The sequence below is a fragment of the Populus alba genome, chromosome 4 (genome assembly GCF_005239225.2).
Source record: "Populus alba chromosome 4, ASM523922v2, whole genome shotgun sequence".
NCBI lineage: Eukaryota > Viridiplantae > Streptophyta > Magnoliopsida > Malpighiales > Salicaceae > Populus > Populus alba.
This window is the reverse complement of record NC_133287.1, coordinates 1,772,514-1,800,176: the sequence shown is the minus strand read 5'-3', so window position 1 is coordinate 1,800,176 and position 27,663 is coordinate 1,772,514. Positions and strand designations below refer to the sequence as shown.

Here is a 27,663-nt window from a genome sequence, read left to right as displayed (position 1 = left end):
TCTATATTTGTTAAAATAATAATAATAAAATAAAAACAAAAAAAAGTACTTTGAATTAGCAGCTAATTAAATAATCGACCCTATTCATTTCCCCTACTAACTAGATTGCCATTAACTTATTGATAATCTGATTCTCTTTTGATAAAATCTCGACTATTATTAAAAAAAAAAAAAAAAGAAGGAGAGAGAGAGGGGGTAACAATCGACTCAAACAGGGCCAAATTTAAGCGCCTCTAATACCGGAAATTGTGTCTCAAATTTGGCTTATTTATTGTTGTAATTTTATTTTTATCATCTAATTTAAATAAAATCAACTTATTTTATCAAGTTAGGTTTATAACTAAGTTGTAATTTTTTTAAAAAATTGTTAGTTAATATGTTTTATAGCCAATCAGTTGGTTATATATATAATATTATTATATTCATGTAAATGCATATTTATTATTATTAAAGGTGCAATTTATCTTTAGTATTCATATAATATTATATTAATGAATTTAGAGTAAAAATAAAGTCCACGAGATTAAAATGCTTTTCAAAAAAAATTATGAAGTTGTCATAAGATATATACATTGAATTGGCCCGCATGAGAATTCCATAAAAAAAAAATCACATATATGTATAAAAATGCTCACATAATAGTTGTGTAAGTGATCCTTAAACTTGAGATCATTAAGTTATCTTATATAAAAAAAATATTATGTTTTGATCCTATTATATGTTCTCTTAATTGAGGTAACAAAATGACACATATTTAATATAATATAAACTATATAAAAGTATTTGAGTGGTCAAGAAATAATTCATCACCCTCAATGAATTACAAAAACTATTTTATATGTTCTCTTAATTGAGGTAACGAAATGACACATATTTAATATAATATAAACTATATAAAAGTATTTGAGTATTCAAGAAATAATTCATTACCCTCAATGAATTACAAAAACTATTTTATCTGTTCTCAATGGTATTGACTAAGAAATCCTCAGGTGAAGGTAGAATGAAATTTAAAAAAAAAATTAAATTTTATTTAAACAATCAATAACTATTATGTAAAAAATAAACATGATTTCATTTTCATCCACTTTTTGCCATAACAGAAAACTTACATTAAAAGAGTGTGTGATGGGTTTCTGTTCATAGATACATACATGTATAAACGACCCGTGGGAGAAAGAATTGATCTGCATGAACTCGTTTCATATTCATTTCATGTTGTCGAGCACAGAAAACAGAATTTCATACACCTTTTGCCAGAACAAGAAAAGCATCAATAACAAATCCAAAACTACCAATATATCTGATTGATTGCATGATCAGACTTTAATCAACAACCAAAATATTTTATACTGCTTACTAATTCTCTCCACATATTAGCTCAGAGTTGATTAATTAGTGGCATACAGTTTCTCAGCAACATTTAACCCGGTAATATAACCATGGTAAGATTTTAACTCAGTATTTTCCTACAACAGCGTATCAGTTTCTCGTTTTCTTATCCATATTTATGCTCCATAGCTAATTTCAAAGTAACTAAAATGATGAACTCGAATTGGCTTTCTCACAGCCCATGAACGTCAGCGTTATTTATGGTCACCAGATCTTTTATGTGGCGCTCAGAGACGATTCCACCGTTTTTAACCTCAAACGACTCCTTGGCCGAGAGCTTGACTTGCCGGTGGAGAATCAACTGCTAGATTATGGAGACATTATTTTGTCTAATCACACTCCATTGCAAGCTTATCAAATCGACCCCAACGAACTGATCCTCCTCCGAGATTTGTATGAAATATTTTTTGAAGCAGACTCAGCAGATGGGCATGGCATCCGACGGTTTAGGCTGCTCGTCCATCAGAATAATAAGTTGAGGGAGTTGAAGAATATGCTTCATTTACACCATGGTTTTGCCATTGGCGATAATATGACACTAAGAGTAGAGAGCTCTTTCGGTCCTATTTACGCTAATGATGATCATAGAGATATTTACGAGTATCAGATTTTCACTGGCACTGTCATACGTATACTACAATAATGTACCATGTTTTTGGCATTAAAATAATATATATGGTATGTCTAGGAAGAATAAATAAAACAAGACGAATTAATGCAATAAAATTAGTTTAACCTTTTTCCTTTTCTGGTTGTTTTAAGATCCTTAATCCTAATTTCCTACACATCCTGCACATATACTAGAGTTACTTGACTCGTGCGATGCTGCGGGTTAATTTTTTTTACAAAAAATATATTAAAAAAAAAATTAAGATTTAAAAGTGTTAGGTCTTTCTACAAAGCTATATCCAAAAGTCTTGGGTTTAGCTGCAACACCTGATCCAAAAGTAATATTTATAATATTAATAATAACATTAAAATTACATGACCCAAATTTAAGTGAGTCTAACTGTAATACCAGACCTAATACCTTTGGATATGGGTTTGGCTGTAAGACCGTATCATAAAAGTCTGATAATTAAATAAATTAATTAAAAAAATAGAAAGAAAAAAACTAATGAAGAAAAAGAAAAAAGAAATTTGAATTAACTAGGTTAACCCTTTAAACCAGGTTAACCCGTTAAACCTTGGATTCGTGTCGTGAAAGTTTAATAACTAAATAGAAAAAAAAAATTTGAACATTAACAAACTAAATTAAATGAAAAAAAATTAATTAAAAAAAAAAAAACAAAAGACAACAACCTTTTACTAATGAGGGAAAAAGAAAAAAAATCTGAATCAACTGGGTTAACCCGTCAAACCTGGGATTCGTGTCATGGAATTGTGATAACTAAATAGAAAAAAGATTTAATATTAATGAACTAAATAAAAAAAAGATTTAATATTAATGAACTAAATAAAAAAAAAAGATTAATTAAAAAGGAAAAAGCAAAGAGAAAAAAACCTACATGAAGAAAAAAACTAATGAAGAAAATGAAAAAAAATCTGAATCAACCAGGTTAACCCGTCAAATCAGATTAACCCATCAAACTCGGGATCCATGTCATGAAAGTCTAATAATTAAACAGGAAAAAAAATTTAATATTAAGAAAATATAGAAAAAAACTAAAGGCATCAACTTTTTCACCGTGGACTGCACGATGCAGTCCACAATAAAAGGCTTAAAAAGGAAAAGAAAACGCAAAAAAAAAAAAAAAAAAAAAAAAACAAAAGCATACGCCATGGGTTAATTTTTTTTTTTCTTTTGCATAAAAAATATATATAAAAAATAAGATATAAAAGTGTTAAGTTTTTATACAAAGATATACTCCAGAACCTTGGGTCTAGCTGCAATGCTTGATCCAAGAGTAATATTTATAATATTAATAATAATATTAAATTTACATGACTCAAGTTTAAGTGAGTCTGACTGCAACACCGGATCCAAAAGCCTTGGATGTGGGTCTGGCTACAAGGTTGTATCATAAAAGTGTGATAATTAAATAAATTAATTAAAAAAAACAAAGAAAAAAAACCAACATGAAGAAAAAAACTAATGAAAAAAAAAAATAAAAACATTTGAATTAATCAGGTTAACCCTTCAAACCAGGTTAACCCGTCAAACTTGGATTCACGTCATGAAAGTTTAATAACTAAATAGAAAAAAAAATTAATGGTTAAGCTAGAATTAACTAGGTTAACTCGTCAAATTAGATTAACCCGTCAAGCTCGGAATACGTGTTATAAAAGTCTAATAATTAAATAAAAAGAAATTTAACATTAATAAACTAAACCAAACAAAAAAAATTGTTTAAAAAGAAAAAAAAATATGATACGAAATTTCTAACAAAACACTAAAATACAAAGTACAAAAAAATAAAAAATAAAAATCCTGTCAAGAAAAGCCCAACTAAAAGATTCACGAGGTAATTGGATTCTTTTAAATAAAAAACAGCATCGCTTGGTTTGAACCAATTGTTTAATTTAGTTCAAATTAAAAATAAAATTGATTAAGTTGAATTTTTTTTATTCAAGCCAAATGAAAGTAACCGGTGCTCTCTGCTTTAAAGGTGTAAACAGTCCGTTGTGCTAAGTATGGGGTTAATCCTGCCCTGTGACTACGAGTTCATAGAGCTTCCCTCATGGAATTTATTCACATATAAGTTATTTAACAGTCACAATTTGCATATATTTGTACTTTTTTACCAGAACAGAGGAGCATTCAAACCAAACCGAAACTACCACAGCATCCTCGCGGCATGATCTTTACACTTTATAAGAAAATAACTTTCACTGCGCAAGTATTATCTCAAAATTAAGCGGCATACATTAATCTCAAGTTTTCGGGAGCTAAAACCGACTTATAAGGTGAGTCGATTCAATTTCCTGTTGTCGAATGCATCTAATTTCACTTGCTTAATCTACAATGCATTCTATTTCATGATCAATTTTAAACTAATATTTACAGTCTCAACATCTCCGGCAGATCGTCATGCAGGTCAAGATTAGATTCAATGGAATCTTTGAGTTGCAGGTTAATGACAATGCAACCGTCGGGGACCTGAAAACTCAAATCCGGCAAACTCTAGGGCTCTCGTGCCCAGAATTAGTGTATAATGGGTTTAAACTGGAGGACCACAACACGTTGTATAATTACCATATTGTTAATGATTCTTGCGTCCTTGTCCGAGAGATGTTCATAATCATATGCTGGGTTCGAGAAAGCAAAGTTGGGGTAACCCATACACGTCCCTTTCCCCTCGTGGTTCATGGCAATAACACGTTTGGGGAACTGAAGTGGATGCTCCGAACGGCTTTTGACATTGACATGACAACAAGGAAATTCATTTTGTTTGAATTCCCTGATTTTGAACCTCCGGATAACAGTCCCCTCCTCCATGCTGGCCTTGGTGCTCGCTGTGCTGTCAATGTTGTCGACAAATAAGAAGCTGCGACGTGAACTAATGATAATATCATGGGAAAAATATGAGGCACAAGAGTATAATAATTAATTATGTGTGAGTAGTTAGGAGGAATAAAACGAACCAGCAGCGTGGATGCATGCATGCATCATGTGCCTTGTCTTTCTTATTGAATGCAATAAAATAAGTTTGTTTAGAATTTTGATTTCTTATTGAATGTAACAAAGGTTTTTCAATAATAAAATAAATAATTACTTTTTTTTATTAGTTTAAACTCAAAAATTCAACAACCTTAAGAATCAACTTGAAATTGACGTTTGGATTAACCTTATTGGTGTGATCCTTGTCAAAAACAACATTAATGTTTTTTAGAATTAAGATGCATGTTTAAGTTTAAGTGCTTCCTATTTATGAAAATATTTTTGGCCTAAAATTTAAAATAAAATAAAATTTTTATGGTGGTTGGAATACTCTGTTTATGATGGTTTGATCCCTGTCATATCAATAAATAAGATCAAATGGGTTACGGCCTAGGTAGTACAAGGAAGTGCTTAATACTTCCAAGAGAAGCCGAATCAAGGCATTTTTATTTTCTTATGTTCAAAATTTTAAAAAAATATATAAAAAAATATTAAGTTGTTAATGTTTTTTTAAATTTAAATCTTATAAATGTTGGTTTGATATAACCCAATAGAATTTGCGGATCCAAAAATAATTCATACAACTAGTAAGAAAATAGTTTGAATAAGAAAATAAATATAATATTTTTTTTGTATTAAAATAACAATATATTGGATTGATTCAAGTGAATCTAGATTAACATGTCAAATTCACAACACGAGTTATGAGACTATGATAATCTCATAAAAAGTAAATTAAAATAAATTATAAAATCTAATTCTCAATCAAATCAATACTGAAATATGAAATTGAATAAAAATAAATTAAAAAAAACTTAAAAAGTGACCCAAATTAATTGGAATAATCTCATAAAAAATAAATTAAATTAAAAAATATATAAAAAAACAACTTAAATCAATCCACTAAATTCATGAATAAAATAATTAAATTAAAAAAAAACCACATGAAAAAAAAAAAAAGAAAAAAAAACATGATTTAGTCCAAATCCATAATTTTGGTGAGTTTAAGATAACTGGAAAAGATGGGCCAGTACTAATTATTGAAGCCCACAAGAAGCCAAGATCTTAATAAAAAAAATAATTAAAGGGAGCCAAAATGTTAATTGTTTTATAATTTAGACTAAATATATTAATATTAGAACGGAGGAGTTGGAAAAACAATTTCTTGCAGGGCTCCGGCCCTTGCCAGCCCCCCTGTCTCTACCCTTGAATACATTTGTATTATTTTAATTATATAAATAACAGAAGTAGCTACCTGATTAAACTAGACTTTTAATTATTACAAATTTTATTTTAAGTTTTACCATCTTGATTTATTATGAAACAAGAAAAGGAATTGTTAACTCTTTTAGTTCATTTCTAAAATAATAATAATAATAATAATAATAATAAAAACATTAAACCTACTTAGGCCGGCTAATTGGGCTGAGAGCTTCCACCAAATTTGAACACTAATTTGTTGGAAGGAGGATACATGTGTTTGTTCTATTGAATCTTTGAGTGAATCCAATACAATAGGAACAATTTAACAAAGGTTTTTCAATATTAAAATAAATATGAACTTTATTATTCTTATTCTTTCCCTTCTTTTCTTTTTACTAATTTAAATCCAAACATTGTACAACCTCAAATGCATGTGTTTTTAAACTTGCACCGCAGGTGCAGGTTTTGTCAAAAAATATGCCATCCTTCTTTTTTTTGTGTTTCAAAAATATTTTAAAAAAAAATTAAATTTTTTTTGTTTTAAATTAATATTTTTTAGTGTTTTCATATCATTTTGATGCACTGATATCAAAAATAATTTTTTAAAAATAAAATAAAAAAATATTCCTTTAATGCATTTTGGAGGAAAAAATATTTTGAAAAGCAACCGCAACCATACTTTTAAATGGATAAAATTAACTTGAGGTCACCCTATAAGTGCAACCTCAATTATAAACTGTGATTGTAGTGTGATTCGTGTAAAAATAACATCAATGTTATTTAGAATTAAGATCTGTGTTTAAGTTGAAAGAAGTGCTTTATAGGTGCAAATATATCTTCACCTAAAAATAAAATAAAATTTTAATGGGTTTTGAATAATTTTAACATTATCATTTTTTTAAGGTTTTGCTATAAATTCAAGAAGAGAATATGTCAGGTGAATACTATGGGGTCATACTATTCACCCCCTCATGTTTTACCGTGAACAACATTGTTCACTTTTTTTAGGTTTACTATAAAATTAAAGGGGGGGAATTTTTTTAAATCCAGTTGAGTTTATGATCTGGACTCACCCTATAAGTTTTATTGTGGACGATACTATTTACGTTTTTTGTTTGTTTAAAATATGCTATAAATTTAAAGGAAAAAAATATTGAATCTGATTGAGTTCATGGTCTGGTTTATGAGTTTCTTTTTAAAGGTTGAATATCAATTTAAGAGAAAAAAAAATATTAAACACGACTTGAGTTCATGGTCCAAGATACGGGTTTAACGAGTTAAGCCACAATAACCAGACAATTATTATTTTTTATATTGCTATTTTACTTTTTACTAGTATCTTTTTTATATATCTTTTTTTAAAATAATTTTAAATTTAAGTTTTAATTAATATCTTTCATATGTGATATTTTTCCACTTATTTAACATTTATTTTATAGAGATTGTCTCTTGATGGTGTAATAGTTAATATTAATGAAAAGATATCATATTTTCTTAGTTTATATTAGACAGATAAACAATGCAACTTACTTCAGTAAGAAACATTAAGAGTGTTAATATTTTTTTTTATGCAATCAGTCTTTTTTTCTCAGACTCTAAATCCAGTTAGAGTTCCTAATGATCCAAATACTAGGTGATGACTCTTTTTTTTTTTTTTTCTTTCTTTCTTTAGTGATGAAGGACAATTAATTCCTTGTCTTTCCGCCACACCATTCTTGACTATCCAGACCCAGGAGGATGCTTGTTGCAACACCGCACACGTACGATATAAGATTTGTTTAATGGTTAAAACCAATCAACTCAAGTAGAGTTATTACTACTTTACTGTAAAGGTCAAGCATAGTCATTTTAGAATCAAAATATAAAAATATAAAAATTATTTTTTTATTCAATTTTAAAAATACATTAACATATAAGTTTATAATCTCAAATCTTAAAATAAAGCAAAATAAATTTTTTGTGTTTTTTAAATATAAATCAAGTTCTCATAAGCTTTAATAAATTAGTTATTAAATCTAATATGCATGCAAAATAAAAACTATTTTTTGTGAATTTTTGGTATTAAAAAAAATTACAAAGTTATACCATGTATATATTTTTTATTATTTATGTCAATATATTTTTTTAGAGACTTATCCATATATAATTTAAAACAAAATTGTAACTTTTTTAAAAGAAAGATTTTTAAGGAAAAAAAATTAATTTATTTAATACTGAACAAGCACCTCACATATATATTCCGATTCCAGTTACTAAATATACAGGAATAAAAAATATAGAGAACTTGAAATTAATTACAAGATAATCTTTTAAAAATTTATTAAAATCAAATCGAGATTATATTTGGCAAAACATAAAAACACATTTTAATCAAAGCTATTTTAACCACAATATAACTCAAGACAAATTACTTTACATCAACTGAAAATTAAGAAAACAAAAAAACTCCATATAATTCTTATTAATTTCATGAATTTTATTCAAATTTCTTATTAATTCAAATAAATTAATATAAATCCAAATATAATTATAAATATTTAATATTAAAAAAAAATTCACAACTTATAAAAAAAATATTAAAAAGCAATTGGAACCTCCGTAATCAAATCATTTTAAAATAAAAAACACAAAAACAAATTAATGTGTTCGAACAGCCTAAAATTATATACAATAATTAACATTTTATCCTAAAATTTCAAATTTTTTAGCAAATTGTAAAAAAAAAAAAAAATGATTTGAGGTTATTCCAAAAACTGGGAATTAATTAGAGTGGTTGTTATAAGCAAGGAACCAGTGGTGGAAGACTTTGGGAAGCGGATGGATAGTGGCAGCATGTGGGTTTAAGCGTCGTCGCCGATGAAGACAAAAAATGGGTGGGTCGGGTTGATCTCCTTCTTCTCTTCACTCCTATGTTAGCGGCGAGAGTCACCGTCATAGTGGTGATGGTGCTAGAGCTGGGGTTGTTGGATCTGGTGCTGGCAGGGGTTTCTGTAATGTTGTGGAGCTGATGGTTGAAGGCTTGAAGCTAGTGGAGACAGTTTTGGCCAAGAGGAATACAGAGAGAGTCGTTGCCGTTAAGGAGAATCCATCACTGCTGCTGGTGTTGAGGATTTGAGAGAGTACGCTTCTCACAGTGGTTGAGGTTGGTCATGGAGTGAGAGAAAATAGACTATCGATATGTTGTGGCCGAATGCTTGGAGAAGAATGTTGGAGCATTTTATTTCTTTTGGCCGATGATTCATTGTTAAAAAAATGTCTAGGTTTTTCTTGGATTTTTTGGGGGAAGAGCTAGATGGTGTTGAATTTGTATTTTAAACGATTCAATTTGAGAATCAGATAGGCGTCGTTCTAGTTCACTCTCTCACTAATTGAATCGATTGGTTTGGATAATATTAGTTACTCCTGACAGGATTGCTGGAAAGTCTTAATAGGGCTGTTCAGTTCGGTTCGGTTTGCATTAACTAAATTTTTGAAAGTTAACCGAACCGAACCGAACCGAAGCTGGTTCGGTTTCGGTTAAATTCGGTTCTATAGCAAAAAAATCGGCCACCTCTCTAAATAAATCTTGTGTAACCAAACGGTAACCAAACAATTAGTATTAAAAATCATAGCCATCATCATCAAGCAACTGTTGGGTTCTCATCAAAGAAAAAAGCATCAGATTCAGAGAGGGAGCCCTTCTCCTTGCGATCAGCAAAATCATCATCACCATCGGAATCTTGAGCAGGTTCACAGACTTGTCCATGGCGGAAGGAGCCTTGTTGAGGAAAGGTTTATAAGCCATATCAAAAGCTTGCCACCCAAATGCAAGAGCCCACCACCTGTAATTGAAAAATTGAAAGACAAAAGAAGAATGATTTTTTAAAGGGAAAAGAAGAATGATTTTTGAGGTGCAGAGCCACAGACGGCGACTTTTTATGAGGGAGTGAGAGTGTAAAGGCAGGGGAGGGGGGGTTATGTTAGGTAGGGTTAGGTTAGGTTAATAAACCATTTAGTATTTATACTCCTGGGTTGCCTGCGGGTTTATTATGATTTTTTGGTTGGTCCGGTTCGGTTTGTCGGTTTTATAACTAAAACCGAAACCGAACCTGACCTGTTAAAATTTATGGTTTTAAAAATCGGTTTAATCGGTTTTTCATCTCGATTCGGTTTTTTCGGTTAATTTTTCTTCGGTTTTCTCGGTTTACTCGGTTAATCGGTTTTTTTGAACACCCCTAGTCTTAACATCATAAAATTTCCCGGAAGTGTGTGATATTTTCTTCTTTCATGGAATTTATTCAATTATAAGTTATTCAACAATCATAGTTTGCATATCTTTTTACCAGAACAGAAAAGCATTCAAATCAAACCGAAACTAACCTAGCATCCTCATGGCATGATCTTTACAGTTTATAAGAGAATAACTCACTGTAATTCTCTCTGTGTGATATTTTCTTCTCTCATGGAATTTATTCAATTATAAGTTATTCAACAATCATAGTTTGCATATCTTTTTACCAGAACAGAAAAGCATTCAAATCAAACCGAAACTAACCTAGCATCCTCATGGCATGATCTTTACAGTTTATAAGAGAATAACTCACTGTAATTCTCTCTGTGGAGGTATTATCTCAAAACTTAGTGGCATGCACTAACATCAAATTCTCAGCAGCTAAAACTTACTAAGGTGACTCGATTCAATTTCTTACTATTTAATGCATCTACTTTTCTTGCTTAATCAGCCATTCATTTTATTTCATGATAGGTTAATTTTAAGCTGATATATATGTATTTACAATGTTTAAATGTTTTAGTATCTTTGGCAGATCATCATGCAGGTCAAGATTGAATTCAACGGCGTCTTTAAGATGCAGGTTGATGACTCTGCAACTGTTGGGGACCTGAAAAATCAAATTAGGCAAACTCTCGGGCTCACGCGGCCACGGCTGGTGTATAATGGGGGGTTACTGGACGATCAGAAAACATTGTATAGCTACCAAATTCCTACTAATTCTTGTATCATAGTCCAAGAGATGTATTCAATTGTTTGCTGGGTTTCAGATACTATAAATGGAGTTACCTTATCAGCTCCCTATAACCTAGTTGTTCATAGGCATAACACATTTGCGGATCTGAAGTATTTGCTCCAGAAGGCATATGGCATCGACATGACAGATAGGAAACTCAACTTGAATGCTGAGATCACTTCCTTTGAACCTCCGGATCTTTGTCCCCTCCATCGTGTAAAGGTCGACGCTGGCTGTCCTGTCTATGTTTTTTGAAAAATAAGGAGTACTGAGGTGAATTTATGATATCTCATAGAAAAAAATAAAAAGCACAACAATATAATCCTGTGTGACTAGTACTTAGAATGAATAAAACGCACCAGCAGCATGGATGCATGCATGCATGTGCCTTGTCTTTCTTATTGAATGCAATAAAATAACTTTGTACTTTTATTCTTTTCTTTTATTAATTTAATTCCGAAACTAGTTCTCGGAAATTATATAAGTCCCTTTTGCATTATTTACTTGTTTTGAGATAATTATCGATTAATATTACCAATAAATGAACGCATCTTTTCACTGTCTAAAAAGAAATATTCTAACACTACTAGCTGAAGTTTAAAGTCATGCACAAGATCCATATATATATATATATATATATATATATTCTTCAAAATTTACAAAACTTGATGAGTTCAATTTCCGTGTTTTTTACTGATAAACTTTAGAGCTAACGTTGATTTAGAGGCTTGCCATGCCATAATATTCTTCCAAATCAATCAAATTCCAATACCATTGATCATACCATATTAGTAATAATAAAGGATATATATTCAATCTCCGAAGACTGAAGTTTCTAACTGCATTATGAAAAGGTAAATTTTTTTAAGAATTTTCTAATACAGTTTAAATTATATATGTTTTATTCCATCAAAGAGATGAATTAAATCAGAGTTTAAAAATACCACATAAACATAAAGCCAAAAAAATAAAAAAATTATATAGAATTACTTAAAATTAATCATGTTATATTTTCTCTACGCATGAGTAGATATGAAAAATTTAACTCTATGTGAAAGTTTGCGGCTATCGAACTTCTTCATTTGTCCCAAAAACATAAGCTCCTGCAATAACATCCATGTTAGCATTCCTAGAAGAGTTCAAAAAGTAAAAGAAAAACCCTGAAAGAAATGATTAATCTTACCTAGTGTAGACAGGAGAAAAGACAGAGCAGCAATGCCAGCGATCTCAAGGGGCACTCCTGTCTTGATCATGTCTTTGATCTCAATAGTGAACCCAACAATATTTGAAGGTGTTCCGGTAGGAAGGAAGAAAGCAAATTGTGCTCCATTAAGATGAATTATGATGTGTTCCGGTAGGAGTGAAGATGAACACATCATATTTTTCAATGGAGGTTGCAAGACACTGGTTCTTCGATCAAACTGCCGAATCAGCGATGGAGACGTCATTCAAATGACATAAATTATTATCATTTTCCGTAAATGTGTGATATTTGCTTCCCTCATGGAATTTATTTAATTATAAGTTATTCAACAATCATAATCTGCATATTTTTTTACCAGAACAGAGGAGCATTCAAATCAAACCGAAACTACCCTAGCATCCTCATGGCATGATCTTTACAGTTTATAAGAAAATAGCTTATTGTAATTCTCTTTGTGGAGGTATTATCTCAAAATTACTAAGTGGCACGCACCAATATCAAATTCTTAGCAGCGAAAATTAACTAAGGTGACTCGATTCAATTTCTTACTGTTTAATGGATGTAATTAACTTGCTTAATCAGCCATTCATTTTATTTCATGATAAGTTTTAAGCTGATATATATTACATTGTTTAATATCTATGGCAGATCATCATGCAGGTAAAGATTGAATTCGACGGCGTCTTTAAGATGCAGGTTGATGACTCTGCAACTGTTGGGGACCTGAAAAATCAAATTCGGCAAACTCTAGGGCTGACGCGGCCTCGGCTGGTGTATAATGGGGGGTTACTGGACGATCAGAAAACATTGCATAGCTATCAAATTCCAAATAATTCTTGTATCATAGTCCAAGAGATGTATTCAATTGTTTGCTGGGTTTCAGATACTATAAATGGAGTTACCTTAACAGCTCCCTATAACCTAGTTGTTCATAGGCATAATACATTTGCGGATCTGAAGTATTTGCTCCACAAGGCATATGGCATCGACATGACAGATAGGAAATTCTATCCGAAAGTTGAGATCCCTTCTTTTGAACCTCCGGATCTTTGTCCCCTCCATCTTCTAAAGGTCGACGCTGGCTGTCCTGTCTATGTTTCTAATATATAAGGAGCAGTGAGGTGAATCCATGATATATCATAGGAAAAATAAAAAGCACAACAATATAATCTTGTGTGAGTAGTTAGAATGAATAAAACGCACCAGCAGCATGGATGCATGCATGCATGTGCCTTGTCTTTCTTATTGAATGCAATAAAATAAGTTTAACACTTTTATTCTTTTCTTTGCTTTTTTTTTTTATTAATTTAAACCCAAAAGTAGTTCTCGAAAATTACAAGTCCCCTTTTGCATTATTAAGTTGTTTTGAGATAATTATCAATTAATATTACAAATTAATTAACACATCTGTTTACTATCTGAAAATTAGAAGAATTCAGACACTACTAGCTGAAATTTAAGGTCATGCACAAGATCCATATATATTCTTCAAAAATTACAAAACATGATGATTTCAATTTCCATTTTTTTTTTTTTCTGAAAGGAGCTGATATAATTAATTAGAACATAAGTTTGTTCGGCCATCACAAGAAAGCCTAACATAACATCACACAGAATAGAAAGACGAAAACAATAAGCTGTCTAAACTGGAGGAAAACCAAGCTCCAGGAAAGCTATGAACAACGTAGCCTGCTACGAAGAATGCAAGAACAGGACAAAGAGCAGACAAAGCTCGGATCACCTCTACTAAGTACTTACTGCTTGAGATCCTCCCCCAGAGAAACAGATTTTTTCTATCACACCAATCAAGGGCGTTTCTTTCCACCTTTCAGCATCTGGTCGTGAACAAGCTTTTTGCAGGGCAACTCTGGCAAAGGTTCGCGATAAGATACTATTCATGGCAGAGATTCTGAAGCGATTGCATTTCTGATCCTTCCCTTCATAAGCCAGCTGACTACACATAAAGACAGTAACAAGAGTTTTGCAAGCAAAATCTAACTGAATCGGATCCTGCCTGAGAAACATATCATTTCCACAAAGACCGCAAACTGCAGAGGAATACAGAGGACGCGTAGATCATTTAGCTGATTCATAGCCAAGCAACAAAATCAGATAATCTGTGCCAGGTGGTCTGCCATGTGATTACTCTCACGGAAAGAGTAAGTATAGGTGATTGAACCAAAACATGAAGCTAGTATCTTAGCTGAAAAGAAAAGTTTATGGGCTGGACAAATGTTTGAAACATTTAATTAATGGGCTGGAAAAATGTATGTGATTATGCTAATAACACTTTTATTAAATATTAGATGCCATTATTTTTAATTTAATTTGATTTTTATCACAAAAAAAAATAATCAAAACTAGTTTTTTTTTTTTTTTTTAAAAAAAGAAACTGAAACCATCTGTAGTTCAGGTCATTCAGTTATCTTGGGGAAAAAACTGGTTTTTTCCGGTTTGGCTCGGCTTTGTTCGGTTTTGGTTTGGTTCGGTTTTTTAGTTTAAAGCTTATAAAACCAAAACCGAATTGATAGTTTTTTATTAAATTCTAATCGGTTCTTTTTATAATTCAATTTTTTTCAGTTATTTGTTTTTTTCCGGTTTTCTCAGTTTAATTAGTTTTTTTAGTTTTTTTACTTACCCTTATTAAATATGACTTGATCTGGTGAGTTTATGAGCTGGTTATCAAGACATAGGCTAACTTTTAAAAAATAACATTGTTTTATTGCTTTTTTTTTTTTTAAATATTAATCTAAATTAATTTAAGTAAATTTATTAATTACACCCAAATTTGAATCTTGCGTTAGATCAATCCCGAGTTGGTTTTAATAACCATGGCCAGTAGTTCAATATCGTTGGGTTATGGTGGCTTCCTGGTGTAATTTCTAACATTATGCAAAACTAAATGTTCATGAATGGGAGCTTGGTTTCATGTTAATATCATGTTGTTTAGTACGGTTAGTAATTAAATTACTTAGCATAGAGTTCATTTATTTAACAATTCACATATTTTCTTTTCATAAAAAGAAAATCACATGTTTTCTGCCACATCCCATAAAGGCATTCAAATCACATTGAAATTAGCCTTACATCCGCATGGCATGATTTTTGTTTCTCTTTGCATATAATATCTCCGAATTTCCAAGAAAATATCTCAAGATTTCATTATCCAGAAACTAGTTAACGTGATAATCTAGTTCTTCATATATTGCATGCTTTTAAGTTCTCTCTGAATCTGGTATTTTACTGCTTGAATAATTAGCCATACGTTATTTCATATAAATTCTAAGCTAATGGAAATGCTCCAATGTTTGATTTTCTTTGCAGACCATGCATATAATCAAGATTGTTTACATCAATGCAAAGGAGTATAATATGATTGTTGGAGACGACGAGACCGTCCTGGGAGTTAAAAATCGAATTTTTTCTTCGTTCGGCAGAGAATTACCTGTGGAGAAACAACAACTAGAGTTTAATGGCGTTGAAATGCAAGATGAAAATACAATGCAATGTTATCCAATCGATAATTACGATAGAATCCTTGTTCGGGAGAAGTATGGTATCAGTGTTCTTCGTCCTCTTAACCCGACAAGTGGACAATCCAACGAACGGTATGGACTGATTGTCCACAAGGATTATACTGTTGGGGACTTGAAACTCATGCTTCAGAGACAGTTTGGCATTGACATTACAAGCATCAGACTCACACTGCCAAATCTTCTGGGTAATTATCTTATGGATGATGTTAAAATTGGGGATTATGACATTTCTGCTGGAAGTACTGTAGTATGTCTTTGAAGGTTAGCAGAGATGTGTTGTCTTTGACGGGTTGTCGTAAGATTATTGTAGAAATAAAAGGCAGCATGGATATGCTGTGCAAGGTCTTTCCCTTTCTTTCTTTTTTTTTTCACAAAATGGGCCTGAGAGTTTTAAATTATCAATAAAATAAAAACAATTGTGGTTTTTACAGTGATTTGAGCTACTATAATTGTAATTTCTTCAAGTATATTTAATTGTTGGATTGAAGAACAAATAACAATTCTTAAATTAATATATTTATAAGAAAAAAAAACATAAAAAATGAATAACCGGTGAGTTCATAAAGTTAAGAATTTTTTTTTTTCTACAAGTGAAGCATCTAATAAGATTTTAGACTCTTGTATTATGCATATTTAAAATCAATATTACAAAATTAAATTAAATTATATATATCAATACATATTTTTTTGTATCTCCATAGCATTTGTAGTGTCTTATAAGTCTCTGTACTTGTAAATTACAAAGAATAATAATATATAAGTTTGATGAATATATATTTATAAAATCAATAGTTATTTACAATGTCTTTTTTTCAAATACACAATAATTATATAAATTTCTTAAGAAAATAATTAACACACAATAATTATATAAGTTCTTTTAAGAAAATAACATTATATAAATATTTATTCATTTAAAAGAGTTTATAATCTACATTTTGAATTATGAGGTTTTTTTCTCATTTTTACCATTAATTAACAATTTACTTGAAATGGATAACATTGCATAGAAGATAAAATGTTCAAGTCAATACTAGAATCTGATCTAATTAACTCCATTTGCATCCTAACAAGAGCTCAATCTGGGCAACAACGATCGTTTGGGCTATATATTAAATGAAAACAAAGAAGAAAAGCTTAGTTAACAATGGTCAAATGCTAAAGAGTTAATTAGAAAAAGAGAATATATCTAGTTTGAATCCTCACATGTATAGTTTTTAAAACTCGGCTTGGTTGATCTGGGATTGAAACCGGCTGGATTGAATAAAAAACAGAGAAAAAAAAAAACTCGGTTGACCCAGTTAGCCTGGCAAGTTGACCCAGTTACAACGTGTTAATTTTTATTTTATTTTTTTACTAAAACGATATTATTTTGATTTTTTTAAAAAAAATTAATGTAAACAACCCGGTTAAAACCCAAAACCCGAATCTTAAACTAAATCAGATCTAAAAACTATGCACACATGTAAATATATAATCAATTAAGAATCTTGAATTAGCGAGCTTTTTTTGTTTTTTTTTCATAATTTGACCCTTGAAAGTGGCTGCCCCGCACTACAAATAGATTGCATTAAAGAATATGGTCATGATATCAAGAGAAAAAAAAAATTCTTAATGAGACTTCAATCTTTATCATTGGAGAGAAATTAATCACAAGAAAATTCAAGAATCAGGTTACCACAAATCCCCCTCGCAAGAAATTATTGATTGTTACACATAAAATATATCTCATACTCAGAAATTTAATTTCAGTACATTTAACAAATGAATTTGCATGTAAGTTATTTAACAATCACAATTTGCATATTTTCTACCAGATCAGCAAAGCATTCAAATCAAATCGGAACTACCCCAACATCCTCATGGCATGATAATTACAGTTCATAAGAAAACAACTTATTGTAATTCTCTCTTAGCCAATATTTTTTGCAGATCAGTACCATGCAGGTCAGGATTGAAATCGATGGAGTCTTTTGCATGGAGGTTGAAGATAATGCAACCGTGGAGGACCTCAAAAATCGAATTCGTCAAGCCCTAGGCCTTCCGTTCCCACAGCTACAGCTCAACGGGGTGATCCTGCAGAGTAACAGCACGTTGCGAAGCTATCAAATTCCTAGTCACTCTCGTATCATTGTCCTAGATATGTATTTTATTACCTGCATGGTCGCTCGGACTAAAATTGGAATAACCTTTCACCTTCCCTACACCCTCTTTGTTCACAAGGGCAATACATTCCGGGACCTGAGGTTGATGCTCCAGACGAAACATGGCATTGACATGACAAATATGAGATTCGAACTGCTCGACTTGCCGGGCTCCGAACCTACAGATAATTGTGCCATCTATTATGTAGGACTTGATGCAGAAACTACTCTCTATGTTTCAGAAAATTAAGGAGCTGTCTGGCGAAAAATATTGTATGACATATCATCGGAAAAATAACAACACGATCGTATATTGTATGACTAGCTACTAGGAAAAAGAACTCACCAGCAGCAAGGATGTATATATGCAGGTGTTGTGTGATCTTCCTTTTTTGAATGCAATGAAATTAGTTTACTATGTTAATTTAAATTATAAAAAAAAAAAAAAAAAAACAACAACAGGAGTTGTTTACTCCTAATTGTTCATTTCTCAAAATAGAAGAAACGGAAAACTCAAGCCTTCTTAGTTTGGCCAATCTGTCGATTCAAATGCTCAAGTTTCGTAAATATCCTGTAATAAAAGTTATACAGGTAGATAAATTTTGAACCTCCATTATTGCTTTGTAACGGAAAATAATTGGGATAGGAATTTTAAACCTCCACTTAAGAATGGGTAATACATTGAAGTTTTGGATTTGAACTTCTAAAAAAAATTAAAAACCCTCACACGAGTACACGTAAATTAAAAGATTTGAACTCACGAAACTTTAATATCACATTAAAAACCAACTTTCAAGAACACTAGAGCAATCCAAATATCAACCTTACCGAATATAATTAAAATTAAATTATTATTTTAAATGCACTTTTAATATATAGTAGGTAAGATGGAAAGTTTTGATTAAAAAGAAAGGATATTTTAGACAAAAAAATTAATTTAATTGTGGTGAAAAAAAAATCAAGTTATAATCATATATGAAAAAACCTGATAATTTCTTTGTTGTAATTATACAATGGAAAAGATTGACTTTCATAGTACATATAGTAAAAGTACAATAAATCCTAATATACCAAAAAAGTACATTAAATTCCTAACTAAAAAAAAAGCAAGCAAATTAATGTTAACTAATTTTTTAAAAGTTAATTAAAGATATTTGATAAGGTTTCAATACATGATTTATGTTATTTTTTAATATAAACTCTCACGCTAGCCCGCGCTAAAGTATAAATGATGAAATTTGAATTCGTGAGACTCTAATATCTTATAAAAAAATCACTCAACTTAAAAACTTTAATTATTATGTAAGACCTCAAGATATAATATAATTTCATTATATTTTGGTATAAAAAATTAAATTCTAGTAGCAAGTAGCCATGAGGTATGGTAACTATGTCATGGAATTTATTTCATACTCCAAAACTAAAATGACATTGGCGTGAGATATAATTTCATGTTGTCTAGAATAAGAAATAAATCAAATTACATGATACAAGGAAGCTAAAAATCCCTCCTTCACATCCTTTATATATTAGAAAAGCACCAAAACCACATGCACTAACTACCCTCGTATCCTCATGGCACAGCCATTCTATTTAAAAAGAAAATACTAATCCATTTTCACCATCTCAGAAGTAGCTAGGAAACATATAATTAAGGTGATATTTCCATTTTTCTTCTTGATTAATGCATGCATCTGATCATTTGATACATCTTTTTCTCTAGACCATGCTATATATTTAACTTGCTTGCTTAATCAGGCATGCATTTTTGCAGACCATGCAGGTGAAGATTTCTTTTAATGATAAAGAGCTTGAAGTGGAGGTTGAAGAGAACGCAACCGTTTTGGGCCTCAAGCAACGACTCCATGACAAGTTTAGCCTCCAGCCATTGGCACAGGAGCTAGAGTTTGATGGATTTATACTCCAGAATCATGGAAAAACATTGCGAAGTTACCACATTGGAAATAATGCGAAAATTGTTCTTCGAGAGTTATTTGGTATTTCAATCCATGTGGTGAAGCAAGATAAAGATGGAGAACCACCCCACAATTTCAAAATTGGTAGGAATATCAAGAAAAATAAAATAAACAGTCCATAAAGGAAAAATACTTGCAATTGGCCTATTATTTTTGCCACTTGAAGGAGTATGCTTTCTATAATAGTATGGCTATTGGAGTTTACACACATGAAACTAGGGCTCTCCAGCATGTGGAATAATAATCTTCATGATAGTACTAAAATTGGGGCTTATAATCTTCGTGATAGAAGTATATTATACGCTTTTGAAATGAATATAATTAATTAATCGCCTGTTGGGTGGTGGATTTATCTCTTGATCATAAGAAAAATTATTTAATAAGTAGTTTAAAATGTGTAAGGATTGTTATATTGAAATTTAGAGACAATAAATTTCACATTTATTTTTGATGATGAAGTTATAATATTTAATTTATAAAGACTCTTTAGTCATATAATTTTAAAAAACTTCATTTTGACTTTTTTCACATGCTCAAATCAATATGTAAACTACTATAAATATTGTAGCTAGGCCCTAGCCCGAAGTATCAAGAAAAGGCCCAATTACAACTAAGTAACAAAACAATTGTAAGCCCAACCCATTAAATAACTTCCAGAAAGTTCCAAAAAAACGCCTATATCTACCCATCACCGTCACTCCTTAACTCCGTTAACCATCCCAAAACCTGTACCCCCTCGTCCCCACCTCGCAAACGAGACCCATACAAAACAGCCACCTAACACCGTCAAAAAAAATCCATATCCTTACCGTGTCAGCTAAGCCACCACAACCACACGACACGTAAAGTGCACACACGTCAGAGTCTCATTGGTTCTCCACGTCAATGCCTCTCCTTTGCCGTAACAGACTCGGCTTCCTCTCTATAAAATTCGTTCCCCTTTCCCTTCCTCTCGCACAAACGTTCCATTCATTTCTTTTCCTCAAGTTCTTAAAATTTACTCTTTGCTGTCCGTTCCATCAAATCTAGATAAACAAAGATGCAGATCTTCGTGAAAACTTTGACCGGCAAGACCATAACCCTTGAGGTGGAGAGCAGCGACACCATCGACAACGTCAAGGCCAAGATTCAAGATAAGGAGGGCATCCCTCCGGATCAACAACGTTTGATCTTCGCCGGAAAACAGCTCGAAGATGGTCGGACTTTGGCCGATTACAATATTCAGAAGGAGAGCACCCTCCACCTTGTCCTCCGTCTCCGTGGAGGTATGCAGATATTTGTTAAGACCTTGACCGGCAAGACGATTACTCTTGAGGTGGAGAGCAGCGACACCATCGACAACGTCAAGGCCAAGATTCAAGATAAGGAGGGCATCCCTCCGGATCAGCAACGTTTGATCTTCGCCGGAAAACAGCTCGAAGATGGTCGGACTTTGGCCGATTATAATATCCAGAAGGAGAGCACCCTCCACCTTGTCCTCCGTCTTCGTGGAGGTATGCAGATTTTTGTGAAGACCTTGACAGGGAAGACCATTACTCTAGAGGTAGAGAGCAGCGACACCATCGACAACGTCAAGGCCAAGATTCAAGACAAGGAGGGCATCCCACCTGATCAACAACGCTTGATCTTTGCCGGAAAGCAGCTCGAAGATGGCCGGACTCTGGCTGACTACAATATCCAGAAAGAGTCTACCCTTCACCTTGTCCTCCGTCTCCGAGGGGGTATGCAGATTTTTGTGAAGACCTTGACCGGCAAGACGATTACACTGGAGGTGGAGAGCAGCGACACCATTGACAACGTCAAGGCGAAAATCCAGGACAAGGAGGGCATCCCACCGGATCAACAGCGTCTGATCTTTGCCGGTAAGCAGTTGGAGGATGGAAGAACCTTGGCGGATTATAATATCCAGAAAGAGTCTACCCTTCACCTTGTCTTGCGTCTCCGTGGTGGTTTCTGAAGGCTTTCTTGCTCCGTTTATGGTTTCCAAAATGTTGTGTGTGTTTAAGCCCATGTGAGGCCCTATGGATGGTGTTTTACCATCATCAAATAAAGATTTAAGATATTATGCTGTGTGGCTAATAAAATTCGAAATGTATGGTTTAATGCCCGAGGATATCTCTAATGATTCACAGTTTGCATGTAATTAAAAATGAAATTGATTCTAAATATATTAAAGTAATGTTTTTTATTTTTAAATTTTTAATATCAGAATATTTAAATATTTAAAATTATTAAAAGAATTAATTCGAAGAAACACTGAATGTTTGTTGAAATTTCAGAGAGGTGGGTGGTGTTTGTTAAAATTATTGGAAAATTTATTAAAATATTAATTTTTAATAATTAGTTTTTTTGAAAATTCCGTTTTAATACCATACATATAGTTGAAGGTTAATTTTTTTTAAAAAATTAAAATAATATCATTTTAGTTTAAAAAATAAATTAAAAGTCAATGAATTTTTTACCAGTTTTTTTCTTTCTTTATTATCAGCCCGTTTGGCATTGCTATCAAACCGGTGTTTTGACAAAATTCAAAAAAAAAATTTTTTTTGCTAAATTTTTTTTTTTTTTGCTAAAATTGAGTTACGGTTGTACTTTTTGGATCGTTTTGATGTGCTGATATCAAAAATGATTTTTAAAAAATGAAAAAATATCATTTGCATGTATTTCGGCACGAAAAGCTATTTGAAAAGCAACCGCTACCACACTGTCAAACACGCTATATATCTTAATCCAACCTGATTTTAGTTTTAGATTAATCAACCGAGCCCAATCGGTTTTCAAAACTATGAGCATGCAGCATAATCTTAGTCTCTCTTTAGATGGAGGACATTGCATTATATAATGGAATGGAAGTGAGTTGTCAAACTAGGTTAGGTATAATAATTAGGTTACAAGATTTTCAAGCATAAATATTCATTTCATTGTTAAACTCTTTTTATTAATTTTTATTTTATTTTCACAGTAAAACAATTATTTTGTTAGTGCCAATGCAGCCATAGATTTGAATTAAATGTATATTTTTAATTAAAATCCCAATTTTTTTTCGTTGTTTTAACAGAAATACGTTTTTAAACAAAAACTTATTGAAAAAAGTTTTAATTAAAAATAAAAAATCATTAATTGATATTTTTATACCAAGAGATCTAAAAAATATATATAGTTAAGAAGATTGTATGAAAAGTTAAATTTAAAAAGTGAATATTTTATTCTCATTACAATCCTAATAAATTGATTTAATAATATTTTATTTGTAAAATATTAAAAAAATAATCCAGAAAAGACCAATTATGCGTGAGCCTGCTTTCTAGCCCAGGATTGCTACCCTCCCCCAAGAAAAACAAGGCAAGCACCCATGGGCCTTGAAGGCTAGGTCATGCCCTTGGTTGGTTTGAATGTTTTTATTTTTAATTGACTGCTGACAAGTCGTCCACTTAATTTTATATATAATAGCAGGTGATGTGGCATTAGTTAGTTGCCTTTTCATTTTCATTGGCTGAAAAGTCGGGGTCGAATTTTTGGGATTCTAAAAATCTATTTTTTAATTATTTTTCATCTTCAAAACATAAAATATATTAATCTTAATAAATCAATTTATAACCTTGAAAAAAAAAACACTTAAATCTATCCAAAAACTCAAATTTAAACCTAACCAAACAAACTTTTTTAAGCACCAATTTTTTTTTTTTTTTTTATGAAAAAAATAGTAAAAAAAAACACTTTACATAGAACTCATTTTATTAAAAGAAACACATTGACTTCGTGTTTATTTTTTTTGTGGTCAACTAACCATCTTCTCTCCTCGTATTCTGGTGACTATCTCTCATACTAAACTTAATTGACTCAAAATAAATAAAGTTTGTTATCAAAAAGTGAAATTCATAAAAAAAAAAAAAACATAGACAAAATTAAAAACATAAAAACTATAGGGATCAAATTGTAGTTTTTTTTTTAAATGAAAGAAGTATGTGTTTTTTTACTATGTTAAAGTTGGTCCTGTATCATTTGCTTACAAAAGAATTATTAGCGCACAAACTAAAATTGTATGAATATAATGCAAGGGGATGAACAAGAAATTGATATATATAGTCACGAAACTAAGTAATTTTTTTAAAAGAAAAGGAAGGAGAAGGAGGAGTGTCAGACATCTGACACTCTGTAAAAGTCAACAGGATATTTGTGTCAAGCACCATAATTAAATGAACAAAACAGAAACTTTTCTGTTTTAGTTTCATTTTAATTTAATTAAGAGTAGTGTGTTTTTTTTTGGGCAAAAAGTTACATAGGTGATAATTAAACTCCTGCTTTGTTACCCTTTTTTTTTTTTTAGCTACTAATTAGAGGTTTTTTTTTTTTTTTTTACGTGGGTGTCCGGGCCAGCTTGCGTGTACCACGACTAATCCCACGACTCACTGAACATCCTGCAAACCCAGTAAGCATGTAAGGCACCGTGGGGGTGACAGGCATGCACAGTGAGGTTTGAACCCAGGATACAGAGGAAGAAAACAAGTCCCTTCAACTGCTGGGTCAAGACCTCAAGTGCTCATAATTAGAGCTTTTTAATCATACAAAAGCTAGGCATGCACTGAAATTTATCTTTGCTCAATTTTGGATAAATTTTAAAGAGAGGAGGCATGCAGGCTGGACTTTGTATATATATGGTGAAGAGAAAATCTCTCGAATATAAAAACAGAGCAATGGCTGAAACTTTTGTTCTTAATCTCTCAATATGAGATACTTTAGTTTAATTTGGATCATCTTGACTCTTTTTTATTATATCAATCCAGCTACATTTAACAATTAATTCACATCTTTTGAAGCATATTAAAAAATTGAGCATTGAAATGACATTAAAGAAATCACTCATTGCATGCATCTTGATGGCATGATATATGTAGTTTAAAAGCAAACAACTTTCTTCACATATTGTTATTTTAAAATTAGGTGTCATATCACCTAATTTATTAAGCATCATCATCTGCTATTATTACAATTATTGAATATTTTAACTTATTAAGTATCATCTATTACTATTATAGTTACTGGTCACTTAGCTTATCAGATATCATCTATTCAGTTATCGACCCTCTATGCTTTCTATATTAAATCACTTGATACCTTGATTATAGAGAATGAATCAGATTGTTTGAATTGAAAGATTAACTAATTATTTAACATATTATTTCTAAGCACCCTGGATTTTAGTACTCGTCACATAATAAATAAATTCAAAAAAGCTTATAGCCGTGTTTAATGGTGTGATTGTTGGCACATCATGGAGCTCAAGATTGAATTTGAGGGTGGAGAGCATGATGTGTAGGTTGCAGATGATGCAACCGTTTGGGACCTCAAAGATGAACTATATAATTCCATAACATTAGTGGGGGAGCCACGGCTGGAGTTTGAAGGGTTGATACTACAAGATAGCAGCTCACTGGAATGTTATGAAATTGGTGATGGTGATACAATAATTCTCCGAGACATGAATGTTATTTCAGTGCAGCTTTATGGACAATCCGATAAGCAACATTTGCTAATTGTTCATAGAGATGATACAATTGGGCCCTCGAAGCAAAAGCTTCATTTATTATATGGCTATGTAGTCTTGGTGAATCTGAGACTTAGAAACCGTTTGGCAACGTGGTGGCTTCCACGTTTCCTGCAATTTCAAGCTTGCAAGCTATTTGGTAATTAATAAACGCGTGTTACTGTTCATTGGATTCCATGTGCAGCTGCGTTTGAAACGCGAGAAAAGGAGAAGCAGCTCCTGCCTATTTTCTGCGCGGCCAAACTGATGCTACTATAGTGAACAATGGAGCTTTTTTTTTTTTTTTTTGAAAATAATGGAGGCATGCATCCACTGTTCAATGAACAATGGAGCATGCCTCCACTGTTCACTGAACATGTTTTTTTTTTTTTTTTTTTTTTAACTAGTGTAGTTAATTAATTTCACTTGCACTGTTCACGTGAACAACTTTTTTTGTTTTTGTTTTTTTTTTTAAATTAGTTTAAGGTGAATTAAATTTACTCGTAATGTAATCTTAATTTTATTCTTGATAATATTTTATATAATTTTGTAGTTCTTGTTGGATGAATTTACTACGTAATGAAATTGTAGATAATTTTTTGTTAAAGTAATTTTTTTTTATATAAAGTGTGATATATTTCATGATGTAATAGTAATAGTTAAATCAATAATATATAAATTAAAAACCATCAATATTAATATATATTTTTTAAAATTATTTTATAACCTTAATTTCAAAAGCATTCTTAACCAAACACATTAAAACTATTTTTTTCAACCTCAATTTCAACCACAGTTTTAACTAAACACCTATTTTTTCAAACCAACTTCAACTAAAAGTATTTTTTATAAAATATTTTTTTTTAAACCACAGCCGTTACTGCTACTGCAATACCAAACACACTCTTAGACTGCCTAACATGTTGGATTTTGAACTTCCTGAACATACCCAAACACAGATTAATTTGTGGTATTTGATATAAATATATATATTATTGAAAGTTAATTAGTTTCCCTTGTAGTGAAATAATTGTGGTGAGTCATTTGGGTCGACTCTAATTGAAAAATCTCCTATTCCAAGATTAAAAACAAATAAAAAAAAATCATGTAAGATCTAAGACTAAATATAATATTTTATATAAGTCTTCTCACTTAACGAAAGCTTTTCCTCTACCTAATTAAAAGGCTTTTCACCATCATTTCCACCTATTGTATACTTCTTATAAATCAATTGAAATCTCAATTACAAGAAAATTACAGTGGAACTTTCTCCGTGATAAATGTTCTATGAAATTTGTCGCACGTGTGCGGCGGCGCGGCGATCGTCCACCCCAACCCTTCGTGAGGGTGTGGTATGTTGTCTATTTGGCATGGAAAATATGGTGAGACAAGGAGTTCTTTGTCTCTAAGCTAAAAATGGACTGGGAGTCGCCACCTAGTATTCTGGTTACTAGGAACCTTAACTGGTCTTTAGAGATCGGGTACGGAGACTGGTTGCGTAAAGGGAAGGTGTTAGCACCCCAACTACGCCCTACCTAAGGTAGGCTGCATTGTTTTGTCTAATAAAATCTAAGTCATGTTGTGGTTTCCTATTGTCCAAAATATGCATTACATGTAATGTCATACCCCGGGTTCTATTGTCCAAACAAAAAAGAATTAAATATCCGGAATACGCATTACGTGTAATGTCATACCCCAAGTTCTATTGTCCAAAAAAAAGAATTAAATATCCGGAATATGCATTACGTGTAAAGTCATACCCCGGATACTAAGAGACAAACGAAAATAAAATTTTTGTTGTTTTTGAAATATTGGCCAATATTCTCTTGACTTTAATAAACTGGTTATTAAAGCCAAAATGCATGCTAAAATATTTTTTTTTGGTGTATGAAAAATACAATATGAATTTTTTAGCTTTGAGACACTTGGCCGTATGCACAAAAACATTTTTTTCTCTTTTTTTAATTTTTTTTGTATTTTTGGAAGTTTTTTGACGAAAACCGGGTATTTTAATATCAGATTTTTGTATTTTTAACAACATAAAATACCACCCAATATTAATCAAAATGACATAAAA

The 27,663-nt window shown here is 31.4% G+C and overlaps 2 protein-coding genes across 2 annotated transcripts; both read left to right on the top strand.

Annotated features, from left to right (window-relative positions):
* The first annotated feature begins 1,573 nt into the window (after positions 1–1,573).
* Positions 1,574–18,336, top strand: LOC140955507 (uncharacterized). Its single transcript, XM_073408685.1, has 7 exons — positions 1,574–2,021; positions 8,967–9,030; positions 9,113–9,296; positions 11,014–11,442; positions 13,055–13,501; positions 15,731–16,189; positions 17,875–18,336. Exons 1-7 carry the CDS (start codon positions 1,574–1,576, stop codon positions 18,334–18,336), a joined length of 2,493 nt encoding a protein of 830 aa, XP_073264786.1.
* Positions 18,337–21,006: 2,670 nt separating this feature from the next.
* Positions 21,007–22,258, top strand: LOC118059530 (polyubiquitin). The gene has a single exon (XM_035072415.2). The coding sequence runs from the start codon at positions 21,102–21,104 to the stop codon at positions 22,017–22,019; it is 918 nt and encodes a 305-aa protein (XP_034928306.1). The 5' UTR covers positions 21,007–21,101; the 3' UTR covers positions 22,020–22,258.
* The last annotated feature ends 5,405 nt before the right edge of the window (positions 22,259–27,663 follow it).